The following is a 14,259-nucleotide window of genomic DNA, read 5'->3' on the forward strand; positions in this document are numbered from 1 at the left end:
GAGAAAAGTTGTCGTCAAAGCGCTAGTAAACACTGTGCCCTGATCTGATTGGATTTCCGCAGGGAAACCAACTCGCGCAAATATGGACAGTAGTGCATTAACTATCTCAACTGAGCTGAGTTCTTTAAGCGGCACTGCTTCAGGGAACTTTGTCGCTGGGCAGATCACAGTCAAAATGTGTCTGTACCCCGTGGCTGTTACCGGCAGAGGTCCCACAGTATCAATAACGAGCCGTCTAAAAGGCTCCGTAATGATAGGTACCAATTTCAACGGCGCCCTCGATTTGTCCCCTGGTTTGCCCACCCGCTGACAAGTGTCACATGTCCTCACGAAATGGTCTGCGTCCCGAAAACACCCTGGCCAATAGTACTCTTGCAAGAGACGGTCCTTAGTTTTCTTAACTCCTAGGTGTCCGGACCACGAACCCCCGTGTGACAAGCGCAACAGATCTTGACGATAGCATTGAGGCACGATCAGCTGATCGAACTCCACTCCTCTGCGGTCTAGATACTTCCGGTACAGGACTCCACCTCTTTCCACAAAACGCGCAGTTTTCCTGGCGATACCTTCTTTGACATTGCAGCGCACTATTTCCAGGCTGCCATCCTTTTTTTGCTCGGCTATCAAAGCCGTCCGGCTGACTTTTAGCAACCTATCAAGTCCGTCTGACGTAGGCGCGATGAGCAAATCAGTAGATAGCTCTTCTAACTTTCCCGCGTCGGGCGTTTCCTCTCCAGTATCTGGCGCCTTTAACGTTACAGACTCAAGTTTATTCAGTTCGGGCGTGCTCTGAATATCAGCTTGCTGCGCCTCTGACCCTTTTTCGTTGTTTGATAACGTCGGCCCCGCAACTACCGCCTTTGCAGCGAGCTCCCGAACCTTCGATCTGGTTAAGGCCTGAACACTAGCTTCACCAAACAAAAGCCCCTTCTCGCGCAGGAGGTGATCGGACCTGTTTGAAAATAGGTACGGGTACTGGGGTGGCAGCATAGATGACACTGCCGCCTCTGTCTCAAGCGCTCCGAAAGGTCCTTCAATAAGCACCTTTGCTACTGGCAGACACACGCTATGAGCTTCCACGGCTTGCTTGATCCACGCGCACTCGCCCGTGAACATATGGGGTTCTACGTAAGACGGGTGAACTACATCCATCGTAGCTGCGGAATCGCGAAGCACTCGGCACTCTTTCCCGTTCACGAGGAGGTCTCGCATGTAAGGCTCGAGAAGCTTCATGTTCTCGTCAGTGCTGCCTATTGAAAAAAACACAACTTTTGGTGTTGTTTCCGGACACTGCGCCGAAAAGTGACCCGGCTTCTGGCACGTATAACAAACGCCCGCTCGCCTCATCTCGAACCGCTTTCTGCGTTTGGCTGCCGCCGTCTCTTTACGTCTGGTCGGACTGCTTTCACTCGCATCCGCACTACGCGTGTCCCCCTTTGCTCTCATGGGTGTGAACTTCGGCCTCTCAAACTTCGAGCCAAATTCACCCTTTTGACCGTCCTTAGCTCCGCGAGCTCGACGCGTCACAAACTCCTCGGCTAGCTCAGCGGCTCTAGCCACCGTACTCACGTCTGGCCTATCCAAGACCCAGTATCGCACGTTCTCAGGTAACCGACTATAAAACTGTTCTAGCCCGAAACACTGCAGAACTTTATCGTGGTCACCAAATGCTTTCTCTTCTTTGAGCCACTCCTGCATGTTCGACATAAGCCTATACGCAAACTCTGTATATGACTCACTTCTGCCTTTCTCATTTTCCCGAAACTTCCGACGGAACGCCTCCGCAGACAGCCGGTACTTTTTTAGAAGACTCGATTTCACTGTGTCGAAATCCTCTGCCTCCTCTCTATCCAAGCGAGCGACTACGTCGGCCGCCTCGCCGGGTAACAAAGTGAGCAAGCGCTGTGGCCACGTTTCCCGAGAGAACCCCTGCTTCTCGCACGTTCGCTCAAAGTTAACCAGGAACAAACCAATGTCCTCTCCAAGCTTAAACGGCCGCATCAGGTCAGTCATTTTGAACAATACTCGTTCTCCTGCACCGTGTGCCTGACTTCCATTACGAGCGCGTTCCATCTCTACCTCAAGACGCTTCATTTCCAAAGCGTGTTGACGGTCACGCTCTTGTTGCTCTCGCTCTTTCTGTTCTTTACGTTCACGCTCTTCTTTTTCTTTCTGTTCTTTAAGTTCGCGCTCTTCTTTTTCTTTTTGCTCTTTAAGTTCGCGCTCCTGTCTTTTTGCAGTCTCCCTCTCTTCAATGGTCTCAAGGCATTCCGACAGCTCGTCATCCTCAGCCTCTAACTCAAGAATAGCCTTTAACAGTTCAGGTTTTCTTAGTTTGTCTGAGACATCCAGACCCAACTCTCTTGCAAGCTCCAACAATTTCGGTTTGCGCAACGACTTCAAATCCATGGCTGCTCTGAATGCTGCTTTCTCTACTGCTTACTATTGTCTTGCCGCAAACTAACCCGGCAGCAACGACAACCACAATTACCAGCTCTGTTTCTGACACTACCAAAAGCCTGGCAAAGCTCAGAAGAAGAAAGTCCCGCACTCACCAAACCTCGCAGCCAAGAGTCCAGCGCAGTCGTTCCGCTGCAGGCAACCAGTCATCACACAGGGCTCGTTGCACTGCTCCCGGATCGTCGATGAGCTGCTCAGCATACAGTCAACTGCATCTCTTCGCTGCTGGCCTCCGTTGTCGCGATCTCACCGCTGGCAGACAGTTGTTTGAAGTCGGAGGCGATCTCACCGCTGCCAACCAGATGTTTGGATCGCACCGCTGGTACGATCTGTTGGGAACTCGGCGCTGACGCCCGTGGCTGTACCTGGGTCGCAAGCCCCAAGGGTAGCGTTGGCCTGGCGGCCTGGGGTACAACTGGAAGCATCCGAAGGTCCCGGCAAAGCATGAGTCGACTGGTAACAACAAAACAACTTGTTTATTTTAACATGGCAAAGAGTTGGCGGTCAGGTTGACCGAAGTAGAGAGACGGGAGAGCACTTTACTCAACAGAAGAAATCGGAGCCCTCCTTTTGGCGTCCGGGGGCAGCTGTTTTTATACTCTCGCAGTTGAGGGCAAGAAGGAACCCCTCAAAAGACGAGCACGTGAATGTACAATGGGCTAATGGTGACGCACACTGTCGTAGCGCTGCCGTAGCACCATGTCGAGCACGATCTCGTAGCACCCTGTCGTAGCGCTGCCGTAGCACCATGTCGAGCACGATCTCGTAGCACCCTGTTGTAGCGCTGCCGTAGCACCATGTCGAGCACGATCTCGTAGCACCCTGTTGTAGCGCTGCCGGTCGGGCACAATGACTGTAATGAGAGGATGATCCCTGCTTTCGCATCGCCTGGTTCTGGCACAATGACTGGAATGAGAGGGTGATCCTTTGCGGTCGCATCGCCGCAGTCGCGCCTGGAAACACCTGCCGATGAGCGTTGCGGCGACGACGATCGGGCCAAAATGTCTGCCGCCCCGCCGCAGTCGCGCCGGCAAAACCACGTGTCGCAGGCGAAACGCAACAGCAGGGAGCAAGGAAGGCACGACAGCGGCGCAACTCTCCACGCGTTTTGCATTTCTTTGCCATTGTAGTTTTAAAAAGGTGGATGGGGCAGAAGTCGGCGATCCCGGCGCTGCTGTCGTTTAGCGCCGCCCTCCTTCTCCTCCGCGGGTATGATTGAGAGGAGGCCTTGCCTTTCGACTTGATGCACGCTTTCGCTCTCTTCCGTCTGGGACGTTGCGTCGACGGCGCGTACTCGCGAGATTCGTTGATTTATGGGTGTGCACGAGCGGTTGTTTGTGCGTATACGCGTCGATCGTGCCTCATTCTTCGTTTCTTAGGCATGGAATCGCCAGAATCGCCCTTGCTTTAAATATAGGGAAAGTGTTCCGAGACTCGGTATCGGGCTCTATAAGGCGAACGCGTGGTGGTCTGGCTATTTACGTATAGGTGTCACTAAATGTTCCAATGGCTGTACTGTGTTGCGAACTAGTTGGTCCACATTGAAAAAGAAAAAAAAATTAGTGCACTGGGCGAAGTACGATAACAATATAAGGAACATAATTGCGTATTGCGTTCTGTCCTATCTCTCTCTCGTATCTTCTTACACATTTTGAGCAACGCGTTACAAAAACTGTTCACTATGAACCAAGTAGTCCGCAGCAAAGTACTTCTGCAACTTGTGTAGTCCTATAGTTCGACGGATTGTTTTTTATGACACCAGCTCTGTTCTTTATTCTATGGCACCAGCTCCTCTCTTTTTCTTTTTTTTCTTATCTTCTCTCTTTTTTGAAGGGTGGGGGTGGAGGGCGAGAAGTTTTCTTATATATATTGCCAAACGCACGAAGAAGGCAAGAGGGATGTCAGTTACCACAGCAGCAGTCACGCCACTACTATATGCCCAGCTTAGGTGACTCAGATGAATGAGTTAGATGCGCTGTAATATTTAGCGGTCGAGGTATCAAAATTCTGGCCGCAATCAGATGGTCACCTTGAGTTCATTTCGGCCCATCATTTCAGCTGTCGTTTAAAATCGGCCTATAGCGTGTTTCCTGAATTTCCTGAACTGTGTGGCCCAGAATATTCAGTTTCTTGCATCCGGAGCAGCTATGTGCTTCAACCGTTCTCGAAGGATACGTGCGTCGCTGCCACGTTCCTTGCGCAAAATTCTTGCTTATGTCACGCGTGAAGACCGGTGCCACAAAATGATGGCGACAGTGTACTCGAATGCCTCCGGTGCATGCCGTCGGGTGGCTATATTTCACACCTGCGCACATCTTCAATCGCGCGCATATAATCCACGTAAGCGACCGTACTGCATATAGTTTACCGTAGCCTATTTCATATGTGAGGCTTTTGCGCTTCCCGCAGTTCAGCTGACGTCTCCAGATGGGTATCTGGGGTCGAATTAATTGGGCTTTTAGTTCTCAAGTGCTCTTTGCCATTGGCCGGTGACCTTGGCTAATGATGCGTCCAGCGCAATGATTAGCTAGAACATATTCCTACGAACTGTTATAGCGTAAGAGCTTTTTTGTGGATACGGGCCTTGGGGCCGAACTCACTAAGCGTTTTGTTCGTAATTACCCTTCGCCATTGGCCGGCCGCCTTCACTAATAATTATTTATGTTCAACATTGGCTGAAATATGCAGTTTTAATGTAAGAATGATTTTTTGTGAATACGGACCCGGTATTGGAAACCGGCGCAATTGGAATCTATGTGAAAGGGAAAAAAGTGGTTACGTATTTTGTCGCCAATAACGACTTTTCCTCACCTGTCGCATTGTTTCTGACTGTGCATATAACACACTTAGACATCAGTTGAGCTGATTTCAAAATTACACAGCGTGACCGCTTTCGCAAATTCGAAGCCGTATTCGCAGAACGCTGTAATTGTTTGTAGGAGAAAATTCCAGCCAATGAATGGGTCAGAGCACTTACGAACGAAAAGCCTTGTGAATACGGCCCCCGGTGACTACCAAATCGAACTGTATTGTTGGCTCCATCAGCATGAGAGGTGATGTCTGCCGTTTTAGTGCGGTATTTGCTGCATTTGACATGAGGGGGCCACCGTTTTGAAGGGAGCTCCTTTATCACTTCGTGGCCTTTACATGCTATATATTAAGGGAAGCTATGGCAAATGTAACGTGCACGCCATCTCTCGGCTGAACCTTCGCGCGGCCGGGGTCACGCGTGTAAGCGATAGGACCGGAAAGAGGACGGTGCTCGCCCGCGCTCGGCCGAGAAGACCGCAGTTCCTGCCACGTGCTGGGATCGCGGTTTCCACGGCGCGGCAATTAGTCGCGGCTCGCTGTTGTTTATAAAAAGACACCCGCGCGGAGTGGTGGCGTTCTGAGGCTCCTTCGCCCTACGCACCTTCCCACACTGCGACATCCCAAGAAGCCGCAGCACCCTCTCGCACGCTCTCCCCAGATGATTTGTGTGCCGCGTTTACGCGGGTATATGGTACGGGCGTCGAGTGTAGTCACCTGGAAGGCCGCGTTCGGAGTAGACGTGCAGGGAACCCTGGACAGTGCGAGCGATGTGTTTGGGCGTAATACTCGCGTCACAAATGCCAGTGGTCATTCAAAAGCTGTCATTGTGGAACTTGCCGAGTTCTTAGTCGGCACGTGTGTTGTGTCCGACCTTCCACGTAACGCAGTTGCGAGAAACGTTCGTGCTGTACGCTGTAAGGCAGTGATACAAAAAGAAAAGTTAAAATAGAAATAAGAACGTTGCGTAGGAAATTTAAGAACGTGTGGTATAAGCATCATAGGGAAATAACAGTTTTGCCGATGTTTCCATGCGATGGTGGGTGGTGCAAAAAGATATTTTTTTTTTTTTAGAAGGCACGGTTTTAAGTGTAATATGACGCTGTAAGTATCGGGTACTGGTTTCAAGAATAATTTGCGAAATAAAGGTTAATATAACCGAACTTGACTAAGCTCCGAAGGGATATAATGTGTTGAGTGCGGTGTGGCTATGCGGAACAGTTTACGTGACAGTAGCTTGAAAAGGAAGCTAGCTGGCTGCCTAAAGTTGCGGCTCTGCGGTACATCCCGGAAGGGTGGCGTGTTCTCCATGCTGCAGCGCTGAGCCCGCGGTGTCTTTCACGCTTTCTTTGCCTCTACCGCCGCGCGCTTGTTGCGATTTCGCGCCCGAAGTCGCCGTACGCACACACACCACTCTGCTTCTGTCGTGAGGGGAGGTTGGGGGCGGCAAGCGTCTGGGACGAGAGCGGCCGCTCGTTAATCCACGCTGCCCTGGCTTCTCGCTGCAGGACGTGCACACGCACCGACCTCGTCTTGCTCCCCCAAATGTGACGTCGCTTTCTTGTCATTCGTGCTTTCTCCGAGCGCATATTCCGCGAGTGTCGCAGCGAGTGCCGGCTGCAGTCCGTCACGGCGCATAATGCCCGCGACACTGACGCTCTCTCTCTCTTTCTCTCTCTCCTTTAACCGCGAGGATCAGTTTCGCCTCCAGTCTACGTTGACTGCGCTCCTGCTTCGAATGTAGCGGCGTATTTGCAGTCTGAGCGCTCGAATGTTTGGATAAGCGGGGAACCAAAAACGATTCTCTCTTCAGTAGTCACGCTTTTTTCTTTTCTATTTGGGAGGGGGGGGGGGGTGCTTCGTTGCCGTTTCTGTCATCTTCAGAGCAGGCTGCGTAAGTTTGCAGATGGCTTAGACGAGGGTAATGGGAACAGGAACTCTCGGCAGAAATTTTTCTGCCGTCGGGTTTATTTTGAAGATTCCTGTTTTGCCGACTGTCAGCACGTATTTGTCAGACATGCAGAATATGGGCGCCGGATGTGGAGCGCAAACCGCCTAGGACTTTATCAGCTTTAGAGTGGCACCGAATATAGCACAACATTTTCGGACAACCGCTTTGCATCCCGCAGAACTAATTGTGGTGTATATGCAGCCCGCTTATGGTGCGCTTTCTTGAATCATGGCCGGTACAAGGTAAGTATTCATTTCGCTCCATTCTATTCCTTTCTAATCATCCACCGTTCACGGCCAGACAATCTCAGTGATAAAGTTGGCGAAGTGCCACTTGAACCACTGATAAAGGGCGAAAAGGAATGGCATTGAAGTAGAATCGTTCAGTTATACCAGGGCCGCGATATTGTAGCGATGCCTACTCCCTTGCCATTTCTTTTCGCTCTTCGTCAGTGGCCAGGGCGGCGCTCCACCCGCGTTATCGGTTAGATAATATCGTTATCAATGAATGAACGGTGAATGATAAGAAAGAGCGGGCTAGAGTTGAGTGGAAGACTTGGATATACGAAATCGGGGCCGAGACCAGCACGCAAATCGGGCGGTACTTGAAAGATGCTTCTTTGCATGACACTGGTGCTTGTAGGCGAAGCCGATTGGAAAGATTAGATCTGTAAAGTATTCCTTAAATCCTGGATTCTAATGAACTCGCTCAGCCTTCTGCCGTTCGAAGGCGATTGGTGTGGAATGCGGTTGAGCGGTGGCGAGAAGCCGGCGTGTATTCGGGAAAATCGAGAAGATTGATAAGATGAAGTGCGAAGGTTATCCGAGCCTTTAGGTTTACGATCAGCCGCCAGCCTATCTAAGTTCAAGAAAAAAAGCGTCCTCCAAGAGCTCAGTACGAACACTCGTGTGGTGTGGTTGCATATGGCAAGCACGTTGGCCATATAGACGCTTGCGCGTTAGTCGAGCTTGCACTGTATCGCGTTATCGCAAGATGGCGGCTTCTCTTGAAACCACATTCATTGCCGAGCCAGACTCCGAGCGTGTGATTTGCCATAGACCGTGCGAAACAGCGCACACGGAACATTTTTTTTTCTTTTCGGGCAGTCCACGTAGCCGATCGGCGCTGCTCCTGCCTCCCACGTCGCTTTCAAGACTCGCGATCCCCTGCGCGGGTCGTGCCAGAGTCCCTCTGATCACGGGGCGAATCACTGTGATTTCGCGCACCGGCCGGCCGCCCCCGTCGTCAGCGGCTCGGTTCGGGCCCCCCTCCCTCTTCGTGCTCGGTCCCTCCTCGGTGTTTTGCGTTTTGCCGCTGTAGCCTGACGCCGGTCGAACGGTGACAACGTTCATCCCAACTCCGCCCGTTCGTTCGTGCGGCCATTGTCAAGAACGAGTATGGAAAAGCTGTTCTCAAGTTGCTTTTTCGTTTGTCTTTCCTGTTGGCCCGGTACCTGTTCCTTCTTTTGATGTTTTGTCCATTGTCAGCTTCTTCGCTCCGGCTGTAGGGTTACGGAGTGACCTTCACCCGTTTGTGTTTTTTCTTTCCCATTCGTAACCATTTGCATTTACTGAAGGTGAGTATGACTGTTTGCTCGCTGAAACTGTTGACTTCTTGCTCACTGAAATGATACTGGGACTTGCATTAACATTTCGATCGCAGTAGCCTAGTGGACTGAAATAAATTGCTTGCTAGTCACCATGGGGAACGTTCACACGCAGGTTTCGTTGTGTATGTCGCTCCATTTCGGCTGCAGAGTGAAAAGTGAAAAGCTAGCATCATCTTGCTTAAACGCTTAGACATTTAGCCGCAATAGCAGTGCAGGCGGCGACCGTCTGTATTGTTTTCAGTTGTATCTGAACGTTCAGGCCGTCGAAAGAGCCAACCTATTGCTGCTGCGCCTGGAAAAGTGTGCCAGTGTAAATTCCCAGTGCAGCTCCGCATTTTTTCTCGGCTTTAATCTGTCGATTTCTCCGCTAGTTTCTCTGTCGGACACTCGGTAGTATAGAGTTCCATGGCAGTTTGCCTCTAACCAAAAAGAGAGAGAAAAAAATATTTCTGTTATAACTGCTTGAGCAGCACGGTCAAGCCACCGTGGTAGATAAAATGCCTTCCGGATTGTGCGGAAGCGGTAGACAGTTGTTCACTGGCTCCGTTCGCGCGCTTCTGCGGTATCCAGCAGCGTCTCACGATGCGTGAACGAGATCCACGAAGCACACCGCGCTATCCGCTGCAGTCTCGGCTGTTCTCATCGCAGACAGCCGAGCCGCCGCTTTGAGCTCCGAGATGCGCTCACAGCGGCCGATGGAGGAGAATGGTGGAATGAAGGGGTGTGCGGTGTGTGTGAGGCTGTGTGTGTGTGCAGGAATGAGCGTGCTTCGAGGGGGGCTTTGGGGGGAGGAGGGGGGGGGGGCGCACGAGCTTTCTTCGTGCTTTCTATCCGTCACGGCGTAAAAGGGGGGGTCGAGGCACCCAACAGAGAACGCGGCAGGAAGGGAGGCCTCCCTCGTCGAAGATGAGAGCGTGATGATCGCTCCGAGGAGAGGCGCCCGTCCGCGCAGTGTTTACACAACGCGTCACGCCCGTGCCCTGGCCTCACGCCGATAGTGCCGGCTCCTCTCGGCGGCGGTGGATCACGGCGGCCTTCCTAGCCGTGGCCTGGCGATGCCTTGAGCTCTTTGTGTGCGCGATATATTACCGTATTTGCTCGAACCTAAGCGTCTCCCCTCCCCCTTCCTTTTACGTTATTTTTAATTTTATTTTTCGTGTCCATGGTTGATGATACCAAAATGGAAGAGCACCGGTTTTTAAGATTCGAAGCAAATAAGGTAGTCGACCATGGCGAAGTCAGGCCGAGGAAAATTTTCATGTAGAGAAACTGAACACGGAAGCAGTCCGTAATTATTTAATATATTATATGGTCATCTTGGTACTAACGTGTTACATGCTTGCCGTCGCCCAAGGTTTTGTAGTTTCTCGCTCATACTGTCTCTTATCGTGGCGCCATTCGCGTGGCCGTTCGAGCTGCTCTCTCCAACTGCCGTCGGCATCCAATAACAAGTTGTCCCTCGTTTCATCGAGCCTGTTCGCGACGCCATCGGCATTCGTAGCACATGCTTTCACCAGGGGCCAGCTGTTGCGACGTCAGCGTTTCGCAGAGCACGTGCCTTCAGGCCCTCGTATTCAAGGGCACTGGTGAAGCGGTGCAGCGCTGCTGGCATTGACATATTTTGGCATATCATCCTTTGTAACATATATTTTATGGTCATAGCACACTTCACTGATCTTTGTCATTATCTTAATACTTACATATTGTTACGCACGTTACAGCGAATGTTTTTAGGCCACTATACACCCACGTCACATCTGTACTTGTCGTTGACCTCACCATCGATTACATCATACCACTTCTTGACGATCTTTGGTTGACATTGGCCTTGGCGCCTTAAAACCGCATGCTTCAACATCGCGACGCCATATTTTTAATAGTGCGTGCACCACGACCTCGACTCGAACGGCGACAGCCCACACTTGCAGAGCAAGAGGTATGTCCGTATTTTCATGCGCAGCATTTTTATTTTTTTCTTGTGTGTGATCGTTGTCGTTGATGCTGTTGTTACTCCCTCGTGAAAACGGGCGCTTGGCGACAAAGGTGCTTCCATTCTGAGTGATGCTTAAGTTTGAGAAAGTGCGGTATACAATGCAGAAGATGGCGTGTACTTTCTGCATGGTGTGGTTTATACTGTCTTCTTTTGGTGGCGCGTAATTTCATATTTGCCGTCCACGCGTGCTCACTTTTCCACAGGCTTTTGTTATGTCAGACCCTTGGGAATGTTTGCTGAACAATGGTTTTGTAGGTTTTTGCTATTCCCAAAGATATTTTATGCACGAACTTCTCCTGCGGGTGTTTGTAATTTGGTTGCCGTTACTGACCAGTTTCGACTTTGTATAGGGCTCAGCTTTGATTTTATGTGAAACGACATCGATGAGTGCCTGTATTTTTTACTTTTGTTTATCCAGTACCCGCTATTAGGTGGGGCACACCGCCGCTTCACCGTTATCGCTATATATGATCAGCCATTGCATTATACAGATAAGAAAGAACTAGAATCGAACGCAAAAGAAAAAAAAAACTCAATGTGAGGACCCTGCTTTCGTATACAGCAGCTGCTTTTAACAAGGCTGTGAAGGAAGTTTGTAGTATGGTACGTGATTGTCTTGCAAAATGCACTGCTGCTTAGAATGTAAGGCATAGACACGTTGAACATCTACTTATCGGTACGAACCTAAGCTTTGCTTGTCACGTACTTCAGGGGACGCGCTGAAGAGAAGTGCTGAGCTGTATTAGTAAATTACTGTCCAGCATTAGCAAAGCGTCCTTTCTTACCGTGAGAGGAGGATATAAATATATGGTCAGCGAACGAAGGCGCGAAAACAAACTACGGTGGCGACGTCACAGTGAAGTTCCCGCATTATCGCGCCGTGACGTCATGGATTTTGATAGCGCCTACTCGGGTTTGTAGAAATACAGAAATACTTCATTCTATTCTGACCACACCAGAGTCAACCAGTGTCTAGATTTCTGTGCTGAAACAGCCGAAATGCGGGACCTTTAAGATCCTTGACGTCACATACCAGCGCTAAGGCTGTCGCGCGATGGCACAACCATGCTGAATTGTGCGTGCGTGTGTGTGCGCGTGTGCGGATGTGCGTGCGTGTTTGTAAATGTATTGTAAACTTCATCACGACAGTGTGCGGCGTACATATATTGCGGTAAGCTGCAGTTTGATATCGTAGTTATTTAATGATACGCATATATCAAAGGCTTAGGGCCGGCACGGAGTTAGGATATCGGTTTAAATCACAAAGATCAAACGTGTAAGGGAAGTGCTGCTTTCAGAAGAACAAAAGCTGAGCAATACTAATTTCCTATACTGTGGCTCATGTTCGACTGAACTAAATGTAACATTATTGTCCAGTAGACGCCTTCGTCTTAAACTCCGGTGAAACATTTGCCGTTGAGAAGCTTCGTTTGCGTCTTCGCTTCGTGTAGATGACGTTTTTGCCACTCTGTATAATGCCTCAGAAAGGCAGTGTGTTGGTACGGCTTCGTGAAACTGCTGTACCGTTTAGAGTAATCGGGTGCAATCGGGCGGCGCGCCATCAAGTGGATGTCCCTGTGAACGGCTCTATTTCAGCCGGCTGTTAAGAACCGTGCTTTACGTTTGTTTGTTTGTTTTTTTTTTCGAGAAAGGGTTGCTTTCGAGAATATCACTAACAGTAACCATGCATGTACATTATGGCGTAATGAAGTTCGGCGAAAAAGACCTGTGTCACTTATTGCTGCAGTGTATGTTGTATTGTTTTGTATACTTTTTTCATTTACTAAGATTATGATTGCCGAATTATGGTGGGTGATTATTTATTTATCGTCCACTGCACGGACTAAATTACTCTGTATATTCCTGTATTAGCCCGTTGAACTGTTTGTTGTTTTACTCGCATAGCGTTCATTTGCAATATGCGTACGCACTATGTATTACCCTGCATTTCTGCAGCAACTTCAGCAGCTCACTGTATACCTTCTTTTGGACGATCTCACAGGAGGCCTTCCCGAAATTTCAGGCTTTCGAACTTCCTCCCGAATTCATTTGCTTTACGCATGCCGCGAAGGCAAATAAATACTTGAGCTTAACTTAGAAACTTGTGTTGTTGATGGCACCAAGGTGAAACGTCAGTTGGGTACAGCACCGCTATTGTAAAGTTTAAGAGAGTTAAATAGGCACTGACATGATATTTCCGACTATACTTTTTTTTTTTCGAGACGAAGCTCCCGGACCTTTACATTCTAAAAAGAAAAAGGGACAAGCTTCTGGTCACCGTAAATAGCTTAATATAGTAGCTTTCCTACATTCAGTTTTGCTTTCCTTTCTACTGCGTGGTGACGTCACGACACACTATGTGGTCACGTGGAAGCAGGAGATCACGTGGGAGTCTCGACGTCTTGGCACTCGCTCCTGCTCGCTCGATGGCCTCGTATACGCTGCTATAGTCGTTGCGAGGAGCTGTGTAGCAGCACAGAGGACGACCGAGCGAGCCGGAGTGTGTGTGAAAACGTCGCAGTGCACAGCTCCCACGTGACGACACGCTGTGTCGTGACGTCACCATATAGTAGAAACGAAAGCGAAACTGACTGTAGGGCAATTAATATATTAAATTACTTAAGGTGCTTTGAGGCTTAACAGTGCATTTTCTGAGGTTTGGAGGTACCAAACTTTCATTTAAAGCAAAATGAAAAAAATAATAACAAATAAAAACTCACAACCATTGTGTCAGTATTCCTTGAAGACAACTTTTCCACCTGTAATGGTTTTGTCCGCGTTGCACCCTTTTCATGCGCGAGTGAAGCGTTTGTCGTTGCGCTTGTCGCCAAGAGGACGTGCATAATACCGGTGCGTGAAAAGAGCTGTGCCCTAACGAAGCCCGTCTCCCCTGTCCTTTCTTTGTGCAGCCTCCATAATGTTCGCATTCGACAGCCAGAAGACGGTGAAGCGAGTCGTCAAGGCGCTGCCGTGCGTCGGAGTGGGCATCAAGTACGGCATTCCGCAGACCAGGTGGGCCGGCTTTGCGCTGCGTTCGATACCCCGAGGGATGCAAGGACTCGGGCTAAAACGAAGCACGCCCTTGCAAAACATAAGCGGATGTTAGTCTGCTGCATCTCAACAGAATATATGTTGAAGACGCCAATAAGTCGACCGAGCGACAATGTATTTTCCATAAAAATGTTTGTAACGGTACGTTTCCATGCTGCGATGCGCTGCTCTGCAACATCCTTGGCCTAGCACTCAATATACTTGTCAAATATATATATATTTGTTGCGTTCAAGGAATTTCTTAGGTGGCGTTTTGAGAAGCACCGTCTGTAGATAACGCCTTGGAATCAATAATTTGCACATCGTAGCCCGTATCTGCTAGTAAACGACTGTAATATATCCAAGAGGAAACACAGTAGACAATAGAAATAACAGAGTAACAGGTGA

The 14,259-nt window shown here is 49.6% G+C and overlaps 1 protein-coding gene across 4 annotated transcripts in view; it reads left to right on the forward strand.

The window, feature by feature from the left end:
• Positions 1 to 14,259, forward strand: part of rg (A kinase anchor protein rugose) — a 336,839-nt gene that overhangs the window by 282,552 nt on the left and 40,028 nt on the right. For all 4 annotated transcript variants that reach the window (XM_075689210.1, XM_075689211.1, XM_075689212.1 and 1 more), the window contains exon 39: positions 13,731 to 13,833. In XM_075689210.1, coding sequence (XP_075545325.1) covers positions 13,731 to 13,833 — 103 coding nt within the window. The remainder of the gene's footprint in view (positions 1 to 13,730; positions 13,834 to 14,259) is intronic.

The sequence above is a fragment of the Dermacentor variabilis genome, chromosome 4 (assembly GCF_050947875.1).
Source record: "Dermacentor variabilis isolate Ectoservices chromosome 4, ASM5094787v1, whole genome shotgun sequence".
In the NCBI taxonomy this organism is placed as follows: Eukaryota; Metazoa; Arthropoda; class Arachnida; order Ixodida; family Ixodidae; genus Dermacentor; species Dermacentor variabilis.